The sequence below is a fragment of the Maniola jurtina genome, chromosome 5 (genome assembly GCF_905333055.1).
Source record: "Maniola jurtina chromosome 5, ilManJurt1.1, whole genome shotgun sequence".
In the NCBI taxonomy this organism is placed as follows: domain Eukaryota; kingdom Metazoa; phylum Arthropoda; class Insecta; order Lepidoptera; family Nymphalidae; genus Maniola; species Maniola jurtina.
In genome coordinates this window covers 13,470,183-13,495,516 of record NC_060033.1, presented here as the reverse complement: position 1 = coordinate 13,495,516, position 25,334 = coordinate 13,470,183, and the positions used below count along the sequence as shown (strand labels likewise).

The 25,334-nt window shown below is 38.8% G+C and overlaps 3 protein-coding genes across 5 annotated transcripts; all 3 read left to right on the top strand.

Annotated features, from left to right (window-relative positions):
* Positions 1 to 48: 48 nt before the first annotated feature.
* On the top strand, positions 49 to 2,599 carry LOC123865302 (plasminogen receptor (KT)). Its single transcript, XM_045906263.1, has 4 exons — positions 49 to 272; positions 378 to 508; positions 895 to 1,004; positions 1,433 to 2,599. The coding sequence occupies exons 1-4, from the start codon at positions 192 to 194 to the stop codon at positions 1,564 to 1,566; spliced, it is 456 nt and encodes a 151-aa protein (XP_045762219.1). The 5' UTR covers positions 49 to 191; the 3' UTR covers positions 1,567 to 2,599.
* Positions 2,600 to 2,655: 56 nt separating this feature from the next.
* On the top strand, positions 2,656 to 10,877 carry LOC123865294 (mitogen-activated protein kinase 15). 2 transcript variants are annotated; one of them, XM_045906252.1, is made up of 8 exons: positions 2,656 to 2,912; positions 3,184 to 3,541; positions 6,478 to 6,684; positions 7,266 to 7,406; positions 7,985 to 8,124; positions 8,480 to 8,678; positions 9,127 to 9,288; positions 9,721 to 10,877. In XM_045906252.1, the coding sequence occupies exons 2-8, from the start codon at positions 3,219 to 3,221 to the stop codon at positions 10,169 to 10,171; spliced, it is 1,623 nt and encodes a 540-aa protein (XP_045762208.1). In that variant the 5' UTR covers positions 2,656 to 2,912; positions 3,184 to 3,218; the 3' UTR covers positions 10,172 to 10,877. The 2 variants fall into 2 exon arrangements, with proteins under 2 accessions (XP_045762208.1, XP_045762207.1); XM_045906251.1 differs by having other exon boundaries at positions 2,656 to 2,942.
* A 3,278-nt stretch (positions 10,878 to 14,155) lies between these two features.
* LOC123865295 lies at positions 14,156 to 23,611 on the top strand. 2 transcript variants are annotated; one of them, XM_045906253.1, is made up of 14 exons: positions 14,156 to 14,337; positions 14,899 to 15,094; positions 15,842 to 15,914; positions 16,305 to 16,432; positions 16,963 to 17,034; positions 17,498 to 17,581; positions 17,767 to 17,812; positions 18,518 to 18,687; positions 19,299 to 19,360; positions 19,793 to 19,928; positions 20,297 to 20,406; positions 21,512 to 21,605; positions 22,241 to 22,357; positions 23,429 to 23,611. In XM_045906253.1, the coding sequence occupies exons 1-14, from the start codon at positions 14,197 to 14,199 to the stop codon at positions 23,506 to 23,508; spliced, it is 1,509 nt and encodes a 502-aa protein (XP_045762209.1). In that variant the 5' UTR covers positions 14,156 to 14,196; the 3' UTR covers positions 23,509 to 23,611. The 2 variants fall into 2 exon arrangements, with proteins under 2 accessions (XP_045762209.1, XP_045762210.1); XM_045906254.1 differs by lacking the exon at positions 17,767 to 17,812 and having other exon boundaries at positions 17,498 to 17,579.
* Positions 23,612 to 25,334: the final 1,723 nt, after the last annotated feature.

The following is a 25,334-nucleotide window of genomic DNA, read 5'->3' as shown; positions in this document are numbered from 1 at the left end:
GCCGTTTGGCTCGTCTTGGCGGGGGCACTGCCGTGCCCCCTGATTCGTAATCAAACGCATCATCAAGGCACGCATGATTGTCAAAGATTATAAAATTATATAGGGTGTTGTTTTAATTGCTAGTAGTTAGACAAAAACGACCAAAGTCCAATTTTATAAAAGTTAATAAAGGCTCTTTGAAGCTTTGTGAAATGGGGAGCTATTTGTCAATCAACTTGGAAGAACAGTACAGAAACAATGAGAAATTCCTCCAGAGTCTCAATGAAATTGCAGTAAGTACCTATAATTTACACTTCATATTTTTATTGATTTAAGAAAGTAGGTAAATATACCTATTGCAATTACTATTCACACTCTTAAAATGTCTATTTTCTTAGATGGAAAGACAAATTCAGTTGAAGAACCAATTGGCTGAAAGGCAGCGGGCTATAGAAATTGCTAAGAGTAGAGATTTATTCCTTTGGACCACAGCATTTTCATTTGCAGCAGCTGTAGGTTTATTTACGGGGTGAGATTTCTTTTCTATAGTCCTATATTTGAGAATAGTGTATTGATATTGAAAATTTAATGTTCAGATTTGAATTTTATCATTACGACTGATAATAATTGTTATGTTTTACTTACCACAGAATTTATAATTTTGATTTAAATTCTAATTTAATTGATATTTCTGTTTTTTAATTACATACTGTTGCTAATTCTGTTGTAGGTACACAATCTTTACACTAGACTAAAATGACAGGTCTAAATCAAGTATCCATTTTTGCAGGAAGCATCATAAAAGGCACAAGGTTTAAACCTGCCATTTTAGATTAGCTTACAGACTGTGTACAACAGAGTTAGCCACATTATCCCTTGATGACTTTTCAACTTTATATTTTGGTCTTTTAACAGGTTCAGGCGCACTAAGAGGGCATATTTCTTATTTCCATTATTGCCGCTTACTTTCGTAAATCTGTATTATTTGGATCTTGCATATGGAAACAAAATTCACCGTATTAGAAGTGAGTGAGTCTATTAATTAAATAGCTAGCAAATGAAGTCGTAATTGGCTCCTTATTACTCCAAATCTAGGTTCCTATACTAATAATTCTTTATACAAACCGATACCAATATTATAGGTAAATGCGAAAATTTGTTTGTCTGTTTACTTTTCACGGTTCATCCGCTAAACCAATTTTGATGAGTTTGGTAGCTACATATCTTGGAGATGGGCATAGCCTACTTCGCGGAAAATCAATGTATCCCCATGTGTCTAAATCCATGCAGAAAAAGTCGTGGCATAGATGACCTAGAAAAAAGTATTGTATTGATAAAAAAATGGCCAAATCTTATACCTATGTAAATAATTTTCAAACTTCAATATTTGCCAGCTATGCAAGTGATATTACTGATATGTTTATCAAATTGAAATAATAAAAATATTTTTCAGTGGAAGCAGAGCATATTATGACTCATGAATCAGATATGCTGGAGCTACCGTGTGGGTTGCCAACACCATCTTCAGTCGACCAAGGCCGCATGGATGAAGAGGAAAAGAAAAAGATACATCCTCCAATGCCTTAATCAAAACTCAATGAATATCGTTGCCATGGAGTGTGCCTTCACTGCATTGTAGTTTAGAAGGCTTTTTAGATTTTTCAACATAATATGTGCTAGTTCGCTTTTAAAATCTAAATCTCATGACATAATAAGTGTGCAAGCATTCCAAATCAAGGGAGATCGCCCAATACAACTTTTTGCACTGATACAGTAGCCATACATAGCCACAAAAAGGTCGCTACACAGTATCAATGCATTGCTGAGCCATGATCCTTCGCCCATGATTGTATAGCGCTGCATTGACGATTCAGAATTGCGTTCAAGTGGCCGTATTGGTACAAAAAATCGTCGTGTGAGATATCCTAGATAATAATTATATTCCAAAATGTACCTAAGTCATTTGTGTGTAATAATACTAATAATGCTTGTTCCATATAACAAAAATATCATAGGTGTTAGGGACTTATTTTAAGATGTACTTATATTCAAGTAGTACCTGTTGTTTTATATTGTAGAAGGTGGGCGTAAGTTGGTGCAATGATGCCAATAGTACCTGTTATTTTGTATTGTAAAAGGTGTGTTTATGTTGGTGTAGTGATGCCTAAGCAATAGGCATAGCTCTGAAACAATTGCTGTAGGGACATATGTACAATAATGCATTTAGTGCTTTATCTCAGCATTAATTGGTTTAAAAAGGCGGATACTTAAGTGAAGTCTTATTTATTTTCATATATTTTTTTTAAGTTAAGTAGCACCTTTGTTACAAATAGTCAAACATTTTTTAACTATATTTTTATAGGTACTATATACTGAGTTATTAAACTTTATTAATTTGTTAAAGATTATTATGTTATATTTTATAAACGCACATTAATTGAGATTGCCAACTGTATGACGTGGTTATATATTATGTATAAATAAGAATTTGATAATATCATTAAAGTTTATAACTTAAAAATAAAATTGCCAATTTCCAATTTCATAAGTATTAACTAAAGTTTAGGATTTCAGCGTTAAAGTTACCTATTAATGTTACATCAAATAAATGGTTATTATTAATTCTTATTTTTATTTAAACTAACTAACCAACGTTTCCAAAAAGTAAAATCAATAACTTTGATAATAAATAACCTTAATCGATTTTTGAATAATTGGTTTTATCGATCAAACTTAATTTGTTGAAAGGTCATCACGCATCATTATGACGTGAGGTGACATTGCGGTTGTCATGGCAACGGACAACTTGTTTGGCGCCGTAAACAAATGAATTTGGTTTCTGAACAAAACGTGGTGATATTTTGATTATACAACATTTCTCTATTGAAAACTTTTAAAAATGATTTATAATATTTGGAATATTTGCTTCAAGTGTAAGTGCATTTATTATTAAACATTAAATCGTAAGTACCTACCTATTCAATAATAATAAAAAATACTTTTTTTTTTAATATGAGAAATAATTCGGCATGGCATAGGCTCGTTGCTTGGTGGGCCAAAACAATAATATAATCGATATAATTTTAAATTTCGGTAGTCATGCCCCAATCATGCTACAATATTCAAATTAGGCAATCATTTTGCATAATATTCGAGGCTAGTAGTATTTCGCATGGGGTTTAAACACGAATATTATTATTTTAGAGGCAAGTTTTCCAGTAGTCTAAGGGGTTTCGAAAATGAGTCAAAACGTTACTCACGTGAAACGGGATGACAAAAAGAAAGATGTACAGAAAGTACCGAAGAAAAGTCCGGAAAAAAATATGTCTGAGATCGACGAGCACATTTTAAAAAGGTTTGATATTAAAAAAAGGCTGGGTAAAGGAGCGTATGGTATCGTGTGGAAGGCAGTAGACAAGAAGAGTAAAGACGTTGTGGCCATAAAGAAGATTTTTGACGCGTTTAGAAACCAGACTGACGCTCAACGCACTTTCCGAGAGATCATCTTCTTACAGTCGTTCAGAAATCACCCTAACATCGTTAAATTGCATAGCATACACAGGTGAGGTTTTATTATTTTTGTTTCCAATTCATCAGCCTGTATGCACTGTATTCCTGGGCATAGGCCTTTTCAAGCGCGCCACCATACACGATCCTCCACCTTCCTCATGCACCCTCTTCAGGTCATCGGTCCAGCGGGCTCAGGTTGTCCTACTACACGCACGAAACGTTTTGCGTCTTCATTCCTCATACGCATGGCTAAGGTTTGGAATACTCTTCCGCGATCTGTGTTTCCTACCAATTACAATCCGGGTTTCTTTAAAACAAGAGTGAATAGGCACCTTCTAGGTAAACGCGACCCATCTTAGACCACATCATCACTTTCCATCAGGTGTGATTGTGGTCAAGCGCTTGCCTATAGTGAATAATAAAAAATAAAAAAAAAAACTACTGAACTTGTCGGTTTTACTTTGGAGTCAAAGCCCCAAAATCAGTAGATCCAAAGTTCGAAGACTTTTTAAAAATTTATCTAAGAAGATTAGTGTTCAAGAGACGATTCGGCCTAAAATGGAGCGCGCTTGCCTAGAAGATGCCTATTCACTTTGACTTGAAGGTACCATTATTAAAAGTGGAGGGAAAAACTATTGTCGGAAAGTCCTTCTAGTTATATATCTTAACAGTTCAAATTAGAAACGAGGAAGCAGATCGTGACAATGCCTTACAGTACGATAGTAGAAAGGTGAGGGAGGAACCATGATAAAATGTTCTTGGGAAGACTCTCCAAAATAATATTATATCCTTTAAACTGTAAAATGACAATAGACCAATTTTGCACAGATGTTCCAAACTTTTTCTAGATGTTACCATCTTCATTTTGATAGAGATCGAGAATCGGTTGATGCATTGTCCGATCGACAAAAACTGTCGACCGGACAATGCACGGACAATGAAACGGACACCGGTCGATAACACAATCGATCCATCACCAGATGGTGAATCGAGAATCAATCGGAGGGGATTATCTTCTGTCTTATCTCGTAATGTGATCAACTTAGTTTACCTACCTAGTTAAAAACTCAAAAGCGACTGGCAGGTTAGAATCCGAGACCCTTGCTGCATCCACGTGTTTTACCAGTGCACCACCACGGTGTAGGTATAATGTGCAATAGGTACACGGTACTACAACGTCCTTGACACAGATTCCATCAATGCTTGATATTGCTTGATATTGTTTTATCATGCCATGGCATCGGCCCCGGATATATTTTATGTCATCTCGCAAATTACCATAAATTCTCAAATGCCATACCGAGCCCTGAAGAATTTATTGCGACCTGCTTGACATTCTTCATAACTTCATTACCTTAAAAATGTATCTACCAGGTAGGTACATAACTACTTAGTAGGCAATAGGTACCTACTTAGTCATGTACTTGTTGTAAGAACAAAAAGTTTCTTGAAAGCGATACGTGAACTAAAACCTATACTTAATAAATAAAATTGGAGTGTCTGTCTGTAATTTTGAAATAACTACCGCATATTAAGGTCATATGGTTATTTGAACGATGCTATAACTGAATCACACGTTTTTAAAATTTTTGTCTGTCTGTCTGTCTGTCTGTCTGTTTGAATAGGCTAATCTTGGGAACGGCTGAACCGATTTTGACGGGATTTTCACAGACAAGTAGAGAATTGACCAGGGAGTAACATAGGCTACTTTTTTAACCGACTTTCAAAAAGGAAGTTGTGTTGTTCTACCTATGTACACTGAAATCTCCGAGATTTCTGAACCGATTTGCATTTGATTTCTTTTTTAGTCGACAGAGGAACTTTGCGAGATTGTTTCATAAAAAATTTGGAGTCCAACTCCTCAATCCTGATGCTGCAGGGGATCTGACCAATCCACGCGGGCGAAGCTGCAGGCATCCGCTAGTCCCAAATAAGGACATACTTTGACCTCTCCCAAGAAGAAGGCGGTATGCTGTGAGGAAATTTTCCCCTGAAATTTCTGTTAAAAAAAACCGGAAGCGCAGTGGAATTACCTAGAACCAGTCAGAATATTGCCATGATATTGGACGTTCGCTTCTAATGTCCAAAAAGCGAGGGCGACAGAAAGTTTTCTAACATCTCTTGGCAGAGTGGTTGAGAACTAAACTCGTGCAAAGGAAAGGATCGGTCCATCATGTACGCCATCCCTCGCCCTCTCATAATACTAGCTGACGCCCGCGACTTCGCCCGCGTGGATTTAGGTTTTTCGAAATCCCGTGGGAACTCTTTGGTTTTCCGGGATAAAAAGTAGCCTATGTGCTAATCCAGGATATTATCTGTATCCATTCTGAATTTCAGCCAAATCCGTCCAGTAGTTTTTGCGTGAAGGAATAACAAACAAACATACACACACACACACACACACACACACACACACACACACACACACACACACACACACACACACACACACATACAAACTTTCGCCTTTATAATATTAGTGTGATTACAATCCTTTCCCTTTCTGACTTACAATCTAAATAATGTAGGTAGGTTATAAAAGAAAAAGGTAACTGATCAATACACTCAAACTACTGGACGAATCGCAACTGCTGATAGCTATTATGACGCAGACATCCGTTAAGAAAGGATTTTTGAAAATTCAACCTCTAAAGGCGTTAAATAGGCGTTTGAAATGCGCGGATTAAGTTCGAGCATGAGCTAGTTTCTGATAATAATGTGGCCAGCCGACCCAAAAAGAGGAATGTTATAAGTTTGACGTGTGTATCTGTCTGTGGCATCGTAGCTCCTAAACCAATGAATTTTAACTTAACGACGATTTTAATTTAATTTTTTTTTGTTTGAAAGGTGGCTTGATCGAGAGTGTTCTTAGCTATAATCCAAGAAAATCGGTTCAGCCGTTTGAAAGTTATCAGATCTTTTCTAGTTACTGTAACCTTCACTTGTCAGGGGTGTTATGGATTTTTAATTTACACTTGTCAATTCCAGGGCCCTCAACAACCGCGACATCTACCTCGGCTTCGAATACATGGAGACAGACCTCCACAATGTGATCAAACGTGGCAACATACTCAAAGACGTCCACAAGCGGTACATTATGTACCAGATGCTGAAGGCCACCAAGTATATACACTCGGGGAATGTTATACATAGGGACCAGAAGCCTAGTAATGTACTTATTGATAGTGCTTGTAGGTAAGTGTATGAGTCAGCGGCCTCAGTAACGGCGCACTAAAGTAGCCCCACACATGCATTACCAGACACTTGTAAGTATCGTGGCAACTCCCTGCCAGACACCTCTAAACTTCTAAACTTTGAGGGTGTCTGGCAGTGGGTTGCCACATCATAAGTGTCTAGCAATGCATGACGTGATTTTCAATACTATTCCGAAGAAAATATATACAAAAATTGCATTTTATACTTTGACGTAAGATTTTTTTGCACATTTGTTACCTGTTATCTCCCAAAGCCACCATGATCCAAACTTCATCGCTGATCGTTCTTCCCTGTGTTAGGGATAATACGCAGAGAAAGAGAGGTCACCCTCGCTGGCTCTTTCTCTCTATCAATCAAGCCATTCTCATTCTGAGAGGAGACCCGTGCTCAGTACTGGGCCCTTGATTGCAATCTCGCCTGGTGGTAAGTGATGATACAGTCTACGATGGAAGCGGGGTAACATGGAAGGGATATGGCAGGTTTTATTAAACCCATACCCCTTTGGTTTCGGGAGCGCTAAATCGCTTGGCGGCAACTCTGTACCCTTTAAATTATTGCAGGGTTAAGATAGCAGACTTTGGTCTGGCAAGATCAGTGTCGTCGATGTATTCTGGTGGTGAGGACGGTGCCGACCCTTGCCTCACTGACTATGTAGCCACACGCTGGTATCGAGCGCCTGAAATACTCATTGCGAGCAAGAGGTAAGAAGAGTTTACCTCTTTTATTTTTTCTAGCGTTTTTAGAGGAATACGAAGTCTAATGATGAAACAATACCAAGTAAAATGCTTTTACCAACTAGACTCTAGAGTCCAGAGAATCTATTTGGGTTCCCCAAAAAGTAGTAGAAGCGGCTTACATCCTAATTTTTTTTTGAAGTATGGCTACCCAGTGCAGGGAAAATGGTAGCAATAGCTGAAGCTTTCCATCTGATAAGACCTGATTCTAATTAGGAATTTTATTTCTTGCACTAATAAACCTGATTAGGTAGGTATTTGTTTTTCCATCAGCCATATAGCTTCTGTCTTCAGGAGCTTGTTTGTATACGTACAGTTCGGTTTACATAAGTAGAAACTGCGTTTTAATTTTGAGGTGCCCAAGGAGAAAAATGCATAGAGTAAAGCAAGTTTTTGAGTGCAGTCCAAAATTGTGTTTTTTTAATTTGAATTGTGCCTTTTCGTAAGTTAGAAAGAAGAAACAACTACACCAGACAATCATGCAATGAATCTGCTCTAGAAAACTTTTGGAAACGATTCAAAAATTTTAATTTCCTTCCTCCCAGCTACACCAAGGGCATAGACATGTGGTCACTCGGGTGCATCTTAGGTGAGATGCTGGTCGGCAAGCCTTTGTTCCCGGGTTCTTCTACCGTCAACCAGATCGAGAGGATCATGGCTGCCCTACCAAGACCATCTTCTGAAGGTTTGTGCTTTTGTTACAGTTCTATACATCACGTCCTGCTGTGGTCTTCGATCTGTTCTTATTCTTTAGAGTTCCTAAGGATCCATTTCAAAGAATCTTTAGGATTTCTGTTGTCACACATTATTTTTTTGCTGATTCTTGCTTATTAAAATGGTAAAAGCTTGAAAGTTCCAATTAAAACGGCCAAGCATCTTAATGAAGATTCAAAGTAGTTTGAACAAAAATAGATAACTATAACGATTTTTGAAGATTATTGTCATGTTTACCTTGGTTTATGATTCATTGTGAGATTTTCACATAAGACCACTGACTTTTCTGTCAAATTGAAGGACTCACTACCGACATCCTCTTCCAGACATAGCAGCAGTGTGCAGCGGTTACGGATCCTCTCTGATCAGAGAGCAAGCAGCATCAAACGGAGGAGGAGCATCTCTCAACGCGATGCTCTCCTGCGCTCCTCGAGATGCGGCAGACTTGGTCCACCAGCTCCTGGTGTTCAACCCCGCCAAACGGCTGAGCGCTGAACGGGCTTTGCATCACGAATACGTTGCCAAGTATGTAATTGTTGTTGGCAAAACATCTTTCAGAAATAGACGCAGTCTGCAGTGGCTAATTTTCCTCTCTAATCAGAGAGCAAGTGGTATCCAACGGAAGAGGAACTTATTCCAATACTCTGCTCTCTTGCGTGCCTCGAGATTCGACAAGCTTGGTTCACCAATTCCGCCAAACGGCTCAGCACTGAACGGGCTTTGCATCATGAATACGTTGCTGAAGTAATGTAAAGTACATGCAAAATCTTAAAATACTAGATTAGCGGATTTGCGGTTGGGATTTGAGCTGAAAGTTGTCAGTCCCTCAGTTTCTCCTTTTATACCTAAATATAATTCTCAAAATTCAGAGGTAGATTTAGAAGTCTTGGAATTGTATGGCCCACGGGCTCATGCCAAACACAAGCACTACTTATTAGAAAGAGTAGAATAATTTCATTCCATCTCTTTCTAGATTCCACCGCGAAAAGGACGAACCAATCCTACCTTCCGACGTCCTTCTCCCACTCCGCGACGACAAACAGATGTCGGTGGATGACTACAGGAACAAACTGTACAGCATCATGGCCAAAGGATTCCAAAACCACACCAGTCAATTGAGAAAACCACATTCCAGGTATTTTTTTTTTGATAGGTTAACCCTTGACTCCCCTGGTGGTAAGAGATGGTGCAGTCTTAGATGGAAGGGGCCAATGTAGAAGGGGTATGGTAGTTTAACTTTACCTATGTCTTTAATGGGTTTCTGTTCAGCATCGTATTAGAACTCTAAATTGTTTAGCGGTACGTCTTTGCCGTGTTGTGCTAACTAGCCGCGGCCCAAGCCTTCCACTAAACCAGACCAGACCCAGAATCCAGAGAACCTGAAACCTGGTCATCAAAAAGTCTTTAACATTGTGCTATTTACCTATTTGATAACAATTTGCAAATAAAGCCTTTCTGCTCGTATCACATAGCACATTCCTATATTGGGGACACCCAAATTTTTTTTAATCAATGATCTTCTATATAGATTCTCTTGTAATATCATGAAAAAATGTTTCTTCAACAGCAAATCCCAAACTCTCGCAGCCACCACCAAAAGCAAGAGTTTCCAAGAAACTTCAGATCTTGTCAAATCTTACACAAAGTCAACAAAACACTTGAGCGTTTCAGCCGACCAGAAAATCAGACCAAAGCCAAAACCGGTCGATAAACCACTCAAAGAGTTCCGTTCCGACCAGTCAATTGGAAAGCCTCTGAAAGCGACCAAATTGTTTGAAACCCGAGATCACCAAGCGTGGATGGAGAACTGCCATGGAGATTATTTCCAGCCAGTGTCACGACAAAGTCCTTCTGACAACGGGTATATGAGTGGGGGTAAAAAAAACGTTCAGCAAAGGAGAAATTCCACTTCCTTCTCCACCATAACCATCGGTGGAGACGGCTATGGTTTTGGAAACCAGAGACATGGGGTCATAACCGCTAGTGCTCTTATGGATTTAAGAACGAGTATACGATGAAGAGGAGTAAAAGGAAGAATCTCCTAGTATTAGTGCGAATAGGTTTTTGGATTGGATTTTGATGTTTTTTTTTTGCGTTGATGTAGAATATACAAAATGTACGAATCTTGATAGGTTTTCAAAGAAAATTCTTCAGAGACGACAAGAATGTTTTCATTGATTTCATAGATCTTTCATTTTTTCGTCACATGGCTTGCTGCATACATCCAAACTTTTTTGAGTGGATATATCATTTTGCCCTGACCAAACTACTAAAATAGTATCAACTAGGTACAAAGTTTTCCTTGAGAAGGGAAATATCCTAGGGATCAATAAGAAATGCAAATAGGTACTTGCTATATTGCTCGGCAAACAATTTGAACATTGGCGTCGATTCACATGTCTTTATCTAAGAAACTAAATTTAGAGTACCTATCTGCATTTTTTTCATTTAATATTGCTAAAAAACTTGTAGATGGAACGGAGTGGATACGTGTTGAGCCAACGACGTATCGGATTATAATTTTATTACGTCTAATATTATGTAATCTGATTGGTCTATAAAACACACACGAATTCCATTGTTCCGCTCGCTTCGCTTTAATGGATCAACATAATCCTGTATATTTTATATTAACGATATTTTATGTAGGCATGATTGTGGAACAAATATTTGTACAAGATGTTCTTGTTAGTTAGTTTGAAATATATTATTTTTGTTGCGAAATGCTTTCGTTCTTATTTGTATTTTGGTAGAGAACTTTAGCGGACTCAAGATCAGAGTTTTTACTATCTTCTAGTCATTGCTTATACATTAGGCCGCAATTACATCTGTAAGGGCGTTTGTGCACTTATTTGTATTAAATTCTTATTCATTTTGAATACGAATTGGGGTTAAAATCGTCTAACGCCAAACGGCATTGTAAATGCCGTTTTAAGTTGATCGTTGCCACATCTACCTTTAAAGCCGATTCACACCAAGCACGTACACGTGACCACGCGCGTAGTGACGCGCGTGAATCCATAGACATGACAGCACGCATTACGTCTACGCGAACGTTCACGTCACGCAAGCGGTATGCCATATCTAATACAGTTCCATACATTACAACGGCATGGTACGCGCTACGTCTGCGCTTACGTGCTGCATACGCGTTTGGTGTGTCCCAGCTTTTAACGGGAATCGCCGTTGTACATCGCGTTGTTGGCCGTTAATGTGATCGGGATATATAAATATAGTTTATCTTGTCAATGAACTACGTAAGCTACTTACGTAAGTAAAACTTGTACGTGTAATCGCGGCCATTTTATAGTCACAGAGAAACATTGTTTTTATGGTTTTGTGCCATACGAAATCTAGTCACATCATCTCTGAAACCATATTTTTTTGTGTTTTTCATTCGATTATAAGTTAACCCTTGTCTGCGATCTCACGCGTTGGTAAGTGATGATGCAGTCTTACGTGGCATCGGGTTAACTTGGAAGGGGTAGGGGGTGGTAGGGGTATTGAAATAGATTCAATTTTTTTTAAATATATTTTTTTGTCAATTAAAATGAATTCTTATGACGTTCTCGAATAAGTAGTATTAAGTAGGTCCTTTAGAGAGTGTTTTTAGACTTAACTAGGTATCTCTAGTACCTAATAATTTAGACACTATTTAATAGATTAAACTGGAATTATTTTTGGGTTCCGTACCCGAAAGTGCCAATGGTGTGTCTGTCCGTTCGTCTGTCTGTCAGCGGGCTGTAAATTGTTTATTTCTATTGCCGCTATAACAAATAGGTAATAAAAATTTCAAAATTGCCGCTATGGAAATTTAAAAAAATTATAAAGTGTTATTTCTTGTACGGAACCCTGCGTATGTGAGTCCGACTCGCACTTGACCGATTTTTTAAATTTATAAGTCCAATGATGTTATAAAAATAGTTCCTAGATTTTTTCAACTAGTCAAAAAATTAGCAGTTACGAATCGCTTAGTTAAATACTATTTGTGCCTATTCGACTGTTAGGCTAAGCGTATACGGAGACGCAGGCCGCGCAGCACAGGTAGGATTGCTAGATGCCCCGTATTTTACGGGTTACCCCGTATTTAAGGGTATGATAATACAGAAAACCCGTAATTGCGAAAGCAAAATACGGGGTAAATAAAGCTCCCGTATTTTTTACAAATTCAGCCGGAGCTGGCTGGTGAAACCAAACCCTGACGTTTTGTCCAGTAGATAGAATATTTTCCTTGTGCCGGCAATGCGTGTGCCAAAACCCGCGTAGCCGGTTTAGGATCTACGATGCCACAGACAGATACACAGATACAAACGTCAAACTTATAACACCCCTCTTTTTGGGTCAGGGGTAAAAAACCCGTAAGTTGATGTTGGTCTCCGTATACGCTTAAGCTTAGTGCTCTCAAGGAACGTGGTCCCAGGTTCGATCCCGTGATATCAAAATTGCATGTTCGTAAATAATAAGTTGCTGATGTTAAAAAGTTTTGTTTCTGTAGTGCACAGGTTATGAGGTTAACAATAAAATAATGTTTCTAATAAGTAATAAATTCACTTCACTGCCATAGACCAAAGATTATAACTTACCTGAAATAATAGTTATGTACTTATTTGTAACATTCTTTGATAAAATTGATTAAAATTTCCCAGAAAAATGTCCTTGTTTTATTTACCTTCAAAAGAGCTTCAACTATTTAAATAGGTACCTATCTACTATCTATTTTTCGGCTGACTTAGTATATGGGTACTCTGAATCCACTTAAGAGGACTCTCTCCGTCACTCGTTTCATACAATCGTAGTTCCAATTTCATTTGAATATTAAGCAACCAAAGTCCATGAAATTTTGCAGACATATTCTAGAAACTAATCTATCTGTAATCTGTCGATAAGTTAGCAATGTTGTTATTCGTCAAAAGTCTTTTTGACAAATAACAGTGTTGCTTAGTAACTTATCGACAAGTTAAAGATAGATTGAGCATTAATTTTGGCCGTTAGTAGGTACCTACGTCGTGTGCCAACATAGTGTCAACATGAAGACCACTCTTCATGTTGACACTATGTTGACTAAACATTAAGTTCCGAGTGCTAAGCAGCCCTTACACAGTCAATTTAGATCGCGATCCGCGATCTAAATCAATGATCGCCATCCAGATTGATAATGTACGGAGTAGATTGACGGATTGATGCATCTGATCACAAAATATCTGGATATTTTGAAATCAAGATCGCGATCCACTGATCGTAATCAAGATTGAACGTGTAAACGTAGGATCGCGTCAGTTAGTTTTATTATATATGGAGTTATCATGTGTAGTAACTCGTTAAAAGATTTTTCATCCATCCTGAAGTAGTTTTTGTAATCATCATCATCAGCAGTTAGTTGTATTTCTTTAAGAAGATTTAAATAAGTATAAACTTCTCTTTTCTGTAACCACTGTTTAACCCAGCGCTTTCTACGAATCCTCTACTTCAAAGTTAGGGCTAAGACAAGGATACTACAGCGTTAACCTCATGTAAATCCATGATAACACGTGTTCACGCGGCGATAGGATAACACGGACTGACGAAATCAAGATTGAACGTGTAATGTTGTAGCGCAATCCATCAATCTGTGATCGCAATGAGAGCTACTTGATCGCGATCTAAATTGACTGTGTAAGGGCCGCCCTAGAGTTCAGATAGTTCGCGACAGGTCGACATGGCAATCGGCAAAGAGTATGTAATCACTACGTGGCAATCGGGGTGGGGACGCCCCGCGCAGCCCCCGCGCTAACCCGGTGCGGGATAGCGCGGGTGACGTGCGGGTGTGCGGGGCGTCCCCCCGCCTCACACCCCGATTGCCATGTCGACTTGTCACAAACCATACTATTACTGTGCTATTACCAAGCTTTTATCTAAGTACATATTAGTAGAGGTCAGTGGGTAAAATCCGTAAAATCTTCTTTCTGTTTGCTGTCAAATTAAACGTCTTGAAAAGCAGAATTTAAAGTCAAAAATTTCACAAGTCGCATGGTTTTACAATTTCAAAAAGTAATCAAAAATCAATATGAAGTTTGAAACTTTGTTCCAATTTGCATGTTTGCTCGTCTTGCCTACGAATATAGTGAGTGCACACACCAAGGTGCCCGTGCTTTCTCTGGATCATAAGGGAAATATTACTAAAAAATCTATTCAAGAACCATTGAGGGTAGGTTAGGTAGATTTTTGTAATAGTCGTCTATTTAGTAGTCGTACTAGAAGCGCGCTCAGAGATGTCAAAAGGTCAATGACTCTATGTATTCTGTTTCTACGCGTAATATCACAAGCATACTTTGTAGTGGCGGATTTACCTATGGTGCAACGTGCATAGGGTTTAAAGCCAGGGTAAGCATTAAGGTAAGAACTTATTTTCTGGCAGGTCATAATGGAAAATGAGTGTCGATTTATTACAACTAGGGTAGGCAGTTCTTTTATGCCTCTATGAGCTGCATGCCACTAGGTGAAGGGTATGCCACACGCAATTTGGCAGGTAGCACAATTAAAAGAAAAAAATTGTAATACTGTGAATATTTTGATTACTCGGACTTGGCCGGTTTTTTTTAAACACAATTATATGACCTTTACTTCGGCGGGGAGGGGCAACACACGCACAACAGACGGAAACGTTTAAGTGCGGAAACCAGCCCAGAGAGAAGAAGAAGAAGAAGATGAGCTTTGCCTATCTGGAGTATTTTAATGCTTTGTTATATTCTAGTCTGAACGTTTCCAGTTTCTCCCCTTCATAATGCTAATAGACCACAACCAGGACACGAGCGAGTACTGGCGGGAGACGGAAGTTCTCTCCCTGGTGAAGAATAACGGTGCCAATATAGACTACGAGGAATGTGAGAAGCGTAGCCCGGAGAAACTGCTTGTTCACATTCCTACCAGAAGGACTGTTAGACCTATCTGTAGGACTAATAATGGTAAGGTATCTCGGGTGTAATTCCGAAAAGCACAAACCTCAAATGAATCTGTCACGTATTTTGACCTCCTAATCACGAATATCATAACGAAAATTGGCGCAAAAAAGAATAACCAAAATAGTTCTTAAAAATGTGGAAGTGACGCCCAACAGTTCCTAATCTCCACTGTACACGTTACGTGCACCGAACTAAAAGAGGTTCTCTGTCATTTTTAACCCCCGACCCAAAAAGAGGGGTGCTATATGTTTGACCTGTGTATCTGTGTATCTGTCTGTGGCATCGTAGCTCCTAAACTAATGAACCGATTTTAATTTAGTTTTTTTTTGTTTGAAAGGTGGAGCCGATCGAGAGCGTTCTTTGCTATAATCGAAGAAAATCGGTTAAGCCGTTTGAAAGTTATCAGCTCTTTTCTAGTAACTAACCTTCAGTAATCGGGGGTGTTATAATTTTTTTTTACACTTGTTGATATATTCAAAATGGCGTTTGCGATAATTTTCGAATTTTTATGATATTCGTGATTAGGAGATCAAAATACGTTGTTAATTAGTATACCAAATTTCAGATTCATTGGAGGTATAGTGTTTTTCGGAAGTTTATTCAGTATCTTTTTTAAGCGGCGATAGGCTATTTATTAAAATAGACCATAATTACCTAAGTACTTTTAAAATAGTTTTCGTGAAAGATTCTCATTATAAGTACCTACTTGTTTAATTATTTTGTTATTTCTCTTAAAATATTTTATTACAGATTTCCAGCTATGTCCGCAGTGTCCTCGTTTTAACAACTTCACTGAATGTGAGCTCTTTCGTGATTCGTGCAAGTGAGTCGCTCAAAAATGTACCTACCTACTTATATCGCTGGTCTTAAAGAATCCAATCCAATCCAGACGAAACCAATCACAAATTAATTTGTAATTGGTTTCGTCTGGATTGGATTAATCCGTCCGATTCGATGGATCATAAATGCAGGGGATTGACGTAAGTAGGTAGGTATAGTTCGCAATATTGGAATATTAGAAATAGTTGATAGATACCTCTTAATACCAGAGTAATCAGATCTTTCCTTTTAATCATAATGTTTTCTTCCTTCCAACTACGATGTGATCAGTTCTTATTGTGATCCAGCCGGTATACCGAGTATTTTTAACCGACTTCGAAAAAAGAGGAGGTTCTCAATTCGTCGGAATCTTTTTTTTACCATTTTTGTTTAGGGAAAGCAGGGTCTTCCCATCCGAGTACCGTACGTACTGCGATAGGAAGTATGGCAGGTGGAGGACCATGTTCATCCCTGCCGACTACGCGCAGTGCCGTTGTTGTGACGAATGCGTCTTCTATAGAGGTATGTAATGAACGAGTTTTTTTTTTTTTTAACTAAGTAGGCAACAGTTTGACTAATTGCAGTCAGTAAATCAACAAGTAAATGCAGTCAGTAGGTCAACAGTAAAATTTGGTGGAAAATTAGAGGAGAAGTTGAGTTTATAGCACGATTTGCAAAGGATTGCTAAGAAGTCTTTGTAGACAGTTTGAATTATTTCAATAACATAAAACATAAACATTTAGAAAACCTTTAAAATGATACTTATTTACAATTTAGCAGATTTTTTAGGACTCATATTATTTTACTAGCCGATGCCCGCGACTTCGCCCGCGTGGATTTAGGTTTTTTGAAATCCCGTGGGAACTCTTTGATTTTCCGGGATAAAAAGTAGCCTATGTGCTAATCCAGGATATTATCTATCTTCATTCCAAATTTCAGCCTAATCCGTCCAGTAGTTTTTGCGTGAAGGAGTAACAAACATACACACACACACACACACACATACAAACCTTCGCCTTTATAATATTAGTGTGATTACCTTGTTATTGCAGAAATGGATCAATCATGTGTAGCAGACGAATACAACTTTGACGCCGATGAATTCTTGCCAGTCACAACAACTGGTAAGATTTTGACCACATTTAGAATATTTTTTCATTGATGTATTTTCCGAAAGTATTGATAAAACATCTTGATGTAATGCAACAGGAAAATTCGTACCTAGGCAATGTCTTGTTAGCCTCTACGACAGAGCTCTAAGAAACTGAAGCTGCCGATTCTCCTTTTCAAATTCGATTCTACTTTTAAGGGTTGAGGGTTCCGTACCCGAAGGGTGCCAATGGAATCCATCGGGTATCAAAGTCAAAGTCAAAATCATTTATTCAAAGTAGGTACGATTGTACTCCTTTTGATCGTCGAATTGTTAAATTTGTACGATATAGTGGTGATAATTAATTACGTAACTAGCTACGAGGGTTCCAAAGGCGCCCAAGTCTAAGAAGAGCCCACAACAAACTCAGCCGGGTATTCTTTTTTTTATTATCACCATCTTTCTAATGTTCTTTGAAAATCACAAAATATTTACAGATTTCAGAGCGGGTTGCAATCCTTATTTGGGTCACCCGGAACAAGAATACCGAGCGTTACGCTGTGACAAAATCTTGAGGAGGTGTAAGTGATTTTTTTTTATATATTTGAAGTAGGTTTATTAGCCCTATTTTTCCGTGATTTCACGTCACCATAGCCTAATATTTGACATGTCATTGATTCATGTTCAAAGCGAGAGTTCCCTCACTCCAGTTCACTCTGGCCTAGCGGAAAAATACTGACCTGGAAGAAGTTTTTCTTTTTTTCAGGTGTTCCAGTAACTGTACCTCCATTACCGAGCGAAACTTTGAATGTGTAAGTATCGTTTGAAAAAAACCAGCCAAGTGCGAGTCAGACTCGCGCACCGAGGGTTCCGTACTCGGGTATTTTTCGACATTTTGCACGATATATCAAAAATTATCATGCATAAAAATAAATAAAAAATCTGTTTTAGAATATACAGGTTAAGCCCTTTCGTATGATACCCCACTTGGAATAGTTATCTTACTTTGAAAATTGAAATACATTTTAATTATTTTTTAATTATGTAACCACAAATTCACGCTTGGCGGCACGGCTTTGCCGTCAGGGTGGTAACTAGCCACGGCCGAAGGCTCCCACCAAACCAGACATTTAGAAATTATAAAATTCCGAACCCCTGCCGGCAATCGAACCCGGGACCTTCCACTAATAAGACCACAGCGCTTACTCCTACGGCAGGGAGGCCGTCAAATGTATGAACCACTAGCTGATACCCGCGACTTTGTTCGCGTGGATGTAGGTTTTTTAAAATTCCCGTGGGAACTCTTTGATTTTCTGGGATAAAAAGTAGCCTATGTGCTAATCCAGGGTATATAATCTATCTGCATTCTAAATTTCAGCCCAATCCGTCCAGTAGTTTTTGCTTGAAGGAGTAACAAACATACACACACACACACACACACACACACACACAGACACACACATACATACAAACTTTCTCCTTTATAATATTATAATGTGATTTTAACTGCCTTTCAGTCGTCGCAGCTTCCGTTTCGAGCCTCCAACAGACGGCAGTGACTGTCCTTTGTCGTGCCGAGGGGTTGAGTGTCGAGGCGGCCTGGTCCAGGAGCTGGAGTGTCCTGCGGGTGCTTTTTTGCCTGATAAGGAGCAATGCAACTGCTGTGGAAGATGTAGCGCTTATCATCGTTAGTGTGTTTCTACCTATTTTTAACCCCCGACGCAAAAAGAGGGGTGTTATAAGTTTGACATGTGTATCTGTCTGTGGCATCGTAGCTCCTAAACGAATGGACCGATTTTAATTTAGTTTTTTTGTTTGAGAGGTGGCTTGATCGAGAGTGTTCTTAGCTATAATCGAAGAAAATCGGTTCAGCTGTTAGAAAGTTATCAGCTCTTTACTAGTTTTCTTATAGAAGTTTTTGTGTCGGCGGTTTTTTAAATTTTGAGTTATTTACCTTGGAAAATCAAACATTCCCCACGGGAATTTTAAAATCCTAAATACCAAAGCTAGTGAAAACTAAATAACTATCTCGATATCTGTATTAAAATACCTATTGAGCTTTTTCTAGAAGTAAAATGTCTTGGGTGCAGAACCAAACTAGCAAATTTTCAGACCAAGCTGGATATCTGTTTCTTGGTTGAATCAGTTTGCAAAATCATGAAACTATGATTTTTGAAAGTAATACCAGAAATCTTAATTGACCATCCCACAAACTTGCTATTATGACTCGACTTATAATTCTCCTCTTTGCTAAAATAATTACAAATAGGTACCTAATAATTGCATATTCTTTTCTAGAGCTCAATCAAAAATGTGCGGAGTTTAAAAAGACCCGCATAAATGGGACCGACGAGACTGAGGTATGAAAACTTGAACTGCGTATTTATAAGATTACAGTGTACCTAAATTTAGAGCTCTAACTATACGAAAGAAGGAAATAATTTCTAACTAATGGAACTGGGATTAACATTGAAATGTTTTGCATTACTACTGATTTAATGCGCTCCGAAAAATGCAGCATTATAGAAGCATTGGAAAAGGTAAATAGATGATTTCAAGCAAGTTGCTGGACACGAGAAGCACAGACTGATTGGTTGGTGACTCAAAATGTTAACGCCCACAGATTTTTGTTTCTGTCATTTGTATGGGATTACGTGAAAGAGAGAGCCCTATATTAACTTCTTTCCGTTGATAGAGTACAGAAAAAATGATGAATGACGATGTTTTACGCTGACACAAGATCTTTTGCTTACTTAAAATGTCTTACTCTTAAGATTTGAACCCTGGAACAGGTAGAAGAGGAGTTTCTGGAGCCGGGCTGTGATGATGGACTGGTGTGCAGACAGGGCATCTGTCAAGATATACACTCCGTTCAGACGGCGGCTGGGATCAGGAGGAAACGGGATGAAAGAGTTTTGGAGGCTTACGGTTAGTAAGATGGCGTTTGATCTCTCTTGGAGAAAGAGAATAGGGAGTTCACCATTATTGACGCTCACACTATAATATCTCCTGTATATTTGGTTAGATGACTTTGAGGTTGACTGCTGTGGCTAAAGTTTCGTCACGAGAGAGACTCTGACGCATTATTTTACCTGTGATCTGGTGTCACATTATCTTAACTTAAAAATTATTCTGATTAAATAAATGGCTGAAGTTCTATAGCCTTCTCATCTGACAGGACATGGGTCTCAGTAGTAAAAACAGCGGGAGTTAGAACGACAGCCGTAGAAGAAAAAACTCGGCAATTACCAATAAAAAAGAAGGAAACCTTACTGAATAGTTACATTTCTTGACAGAACCATGCAAGAACGAGTTGAAATACTTCAAGAAGAAATACGGTAGAGATGGTCACCTCCACTACAACGCTCCACAGTGCACGCCTCTGTGGCTCTACGCACCTGTCCAGGTATTTTGATGTCATCTTCACCATTTACCCTCATGTATACATCAGTTCCTTCATAATTGCCGAAACTGTCATTAACTTTTGGTAACAGAGTCATTCACTTTGTCCATGTGTAATAAATTAATGACCTAGATCAGTATACTCGCCATATTGGATTTGAAATGCTGACAAGGCAACGAAAAGACTACGACAAGACAATAACAAGGTAACGACAAGGCAACGACAAGATAAAGATGCAACGACAACAACAAGACTACGACACGACAACGATAAAGCAACGACAAGAATACAACACGACAACAACGATTCAACGACACAACTTAAGTGTACCAAATAATTACATATTTTCTACTTTTTAGACTTGTTATTTATTTATTTATTTATCTCTTTTTCTATAATATAATAATTATCTACTAGCTGATGCCTGCAATTTCGTCCGCATGGATTTAGTTTTTTATAAATCCCGTGGAAACTTTTTAGTTTTCCGGGATTATTCATGTTAAAAAAAATTGATCTGTTGCTCCGTTGCAGCGTGATTGAAGGACTAATCAACAAGCAAACACATTTTATATTTATAAAAAAGAGTGGTTACTGGTTGCCCAGTGTTAAAATATGTGTTTGGGGATAATAAGCTACAGTATGACCTAAAATGCGTCGCTTGCACTCTATCTACGTGTTTTTTACGTTACTTTATTACGTGACCGAAATGGCGCAACGTAAATTACGCTTGTTGACCTCGCCTTTATTAAAGCTTCCCTCACCCCAAATCCACACTTTGGCGAGTACATTATGTCTCCCGAAGCATCAACACCTCCCCTTTATGAACCCCCGACCCAAAAAGAGGAGTGTTATAAGTTTGACGTGTGTATATGTGTATCTGTCTGTGGCATCGTAGCTCCTAAACTAATGAACCGATTTAAATTTAGTTTTTTTTGTTTGAAAGGTGATCGAGAGTGTTCTTAACTATAATCCAAGCAAATCGGTTCAGCCGTTTGAAAGTTATCAGCTCTTTTCTAGTTACTGTAACCTTCACTTGTCGGGGGTGTTATAAATTTTAAATTTATACTTGTTATTGGCACGAGTTATACCTAGTAATTTTTTTGTACAGTGTCGCCGATTCGTTTGTTATTGCGCCCTGGAAGATGGCACTATCATACAAGGAATCAAGGTACCACGCATAGAGGTATCCAACATGAATTGTGGTTAGTAATAAAATAGTCATTTTTGATATAAGTAACTACACCAGTCTTAGTACTTTGCATATAGGATAGGATACCATGAGTTTGTTATGTTCTTCTCAGCCAGGGCGCGTTTGGAACCCTCGTAGCTTTAGTTTTGAGTTTATGAAATCAATTACTTACTATCGCCATTACATAAATAATTATCTTACATATTAAACAACTAGCGATCCGCCCCGGCTTCGCACGGGTGCAATGTCAACCATACATCTCTAACCATTTAGGCAGCGTTCGCGAGAATCGTTAACGTACGGCAGTTTTTTCGACGCCTTACTCCACAATTTTCACTACCACGAAAAATCCTATCTATTTTCCGGGATAAAATATAGCCTATACGGATTCGGAAGAATCCCTCTAAATAATGGTAAAAGAAATTTTGAAATCGGTCCAGTAGTTTTTGAGCCTATTCAATACAAACATACAAAAATACAAAAATACAAAGGTTTCCTCTTTATAATATTAGTATAGATAATCGACAGTTAAGACGTGTACTGTTTTAATAAGTTCCATCATCTCCTGTCCTACCGACTGCGCCAATCTGGTTCAATAGGAATTTCAGTTTAGTACCTAACGAAATTGAATACATCCCTTTCTCACAGATTGCGTACGAGAGAAATGTCGTACAGGCGCTGACATGGAGTGCGATGGATACGGCAATTATAAGAGGGCCACTTTTACTACCCACATTGACCAGTGGAATGAAGAGGTTATAAAAGGTATTTATTTTATTTAGATCATCATTATCAACAGTTAGACGTCCACTGCTGGACATAGGTCTCTTGTATGTCTTCCATAAGCCACGATCTTGCGCCGCCTGAATCTAGCGGCACCCTGCGACTCGTTTGATGAGGTCTATCCACCCACTGGGGGTTCTTCCAATCAGGCGCGAGGTCGCGATTCCAGTACTTTGAAACCATGTTGGGACCTCAACGTTTCTCAATTTGTGTAACTAAGTATGTGCCCTGCCCATTGCCATTTCAGCTTCGCAACCTGCTGAAATAATATGCCAGTTAATCTGGTTCTCCTACGGAACACCTCATTTCTGATTTGACTACTTAAAGACACTCCAAGCATAGCTCTCTCCATCGCCCGCTGAGTAACCCTAAGCTTTCTTAGCCCCACAGTTAGCGACCATCTCTCGGATCCATACATTACTGGCAACACTGACTTTGGTCTCCATGCACTGAGGAATTATCTCTCCTCGAAAGCGGGCAACCTGGAAGGGGTACGGCAGTTTGTATTAAACCCATACCCTTTTGGTTTCTAAACCGCATCGTACCGGAACTACAAATAGCTTGGCGGCAAGGCTTTGTCGGTAGGGTGGTAACTAGCCACTGAAGGCAATCAACTAGGCCAAACCAGAAATTTAGAAATCATAAAATTCCAAACACTTGCCGGGAATCGAACCCCACTAATAAGATCACAGCGCTTACCACTGCACCATGGAGGTCGTTAAAACTGGACCAACTGGACCTAAATATGTTTTTTTTTCTCTCATCTGGCTTTACAAAGATTAGCCAATATCAAGTTTGTAGTTATTTACAAGTTAGGGAAACCATATAAGTATGGACTTCGTCTGTGCCGGCGCTCGCCGACATACGCGCGGCAACCCCTTTAGAGCGCTTCCCAGTCAGTTCCACCACCAAAAACACCAGTAAAACACAAAACCCGGCCACTTTCAACAAAAAAAAAAACACACACCAAACAGGCAGAGCACGCGCGCCAGCAAACACCAACACAGACGAAGTCCGACCTAAATAATTTAATTTCTTTTTGTTTGTCCCTAGCTGGAGATCCTCTGCAGTCTACAAAAGGCCAGGCTCCGAGGACTGGCTACGAAGCCGCGATGCCCACTACGCGCATATGATATTAACCTATACTGAACCAATGTTATGTTGACTTAGGGTGTTGTCTATTCTAAGTTTGTTGACGATCAAAGTAAATAAAGGAACCTACTGTTATATAATTTATGTACTCAATATATTATTTGTGTATACAACTTACCCCCTGATCTATGATCTATCTAACTATAACTAAAATCTGTCGCTTAGGCGTGTGTTTCGTTAAATTCCCATCACTATCTGAGTTCAACGATTTATTCCCACTAGTTCAACTCTTTAGACGCAGTTGAGCTAGTGGGGATAAAAGTCTTCACTAGTTCAACGGTTGAACTAATCAGTTGAACTAATGGGAACGAGTTTATCTCACTAGGATACCAGCGCCAGTGGTTGCGCCATCATTGTGTCTTCAGCTACTAAGTGAGAGACACCAGAGCAGACACCAAGATCGTTAGTTTCAAAATGGATGATTCGATTGATAATGATCATGATGATAAACGTAAGAGTCGAAATCTTGTTCTCTTAGTATAGGTAATTGTATGCGTTAGGGATCTGGGAACCCATCGCATTATTATCGCAAGAGAACTCCTATCATTATGAAGTTAATTGAAAGGGGTCACGACCGTCAGTAATGAGGAGTAACTACTCATATTGTAAATGCGAAAGTGTGTCCGTTTATCGGTTGATTGGTTTGTCCTTCAATTACGCCGCAACGGAGCAACGGATTGATTGACCTAATTTGATTTTTGACGTGACAACGTCTTACAATTCGATAGAGCCGGCTGCACGCACGAAAAAACATGACTCATGCGGCGTTACCTCGCTCTGAGGCGTTCCATGTAAGGCTTGAAGTGCAAGCGAGAGCGCGGAACGAGCGACAAAGAAGCACAATCGGCTTTTGTTGTCACGTTCAACTATCGTCAGTAAACCGACTTTACAGACAACCAATTTTTTACATGGATTTAGACTTCAGGGTGACCTGGAGTGATATAGGCTACTTTTATTCCGGAAAAACAATGACTTCCCACGGGATTTTTCCAAATCTAAATCCACGCGACGCGGACGAAGTTACCGGTATCAGCTAATCCATACTTAATATTATAAATGCGGAAGTGTGTCTGTCCGTCTGTCTAGTGAAAATGATAATTGAGTACAGACTTGGGATACATCACGGGAAAGGACATAGGCTACTTTTTATCCCGGAAAATTGAAGAGTTCCTACGGGATTTAAAAAACCCGAAATCCACGCGGGTGAAGCCGCGGGCATCCTCTAGTACGCCTATAAAGAGGAAAGAGGTATAAATACATTTTATACAGTCAATTTAAATAGCACACATTTATGTAATGTTAAAGTTATGAGTCAATGCTATTTTGAATTGACTCCATTACATTATTCACCGGAACACAGATGCGCCGTGTTGCATGTTTATATTTACGAAGCTAAGCTAGGTAGTTCTATGTTGTCTCGTCTGAAACATGAAAGAGTTAATAAACGTCACATGAAAAAGACCCTTTTTGTACCAAACGATACGACTTCCATAGAATTTCTAGAAATATCGTATTTTTTTTGATTATCAAAGTAGGGAATGTTTAGGTCTGCTTTTGACACAGCAAAAATCGTATTGTTTGTGATAGTTATACATTTAAGTTATAGACCCTACTGACATAGAGCAAGTCAGTACCTAGAGTTTGGCCACTAGGCGAACAGATACTAGATTGATGATATCAGCCGTAGGTTTATTTATGAGACATGCTTCCCTGGCCTCATATAGTTTCATTGTCTAGAAAATGGCGCACACATAAATTAACTCGGACACATCTCCAGCGTCCAAACCAGTGCCAATTAAAATGTAAC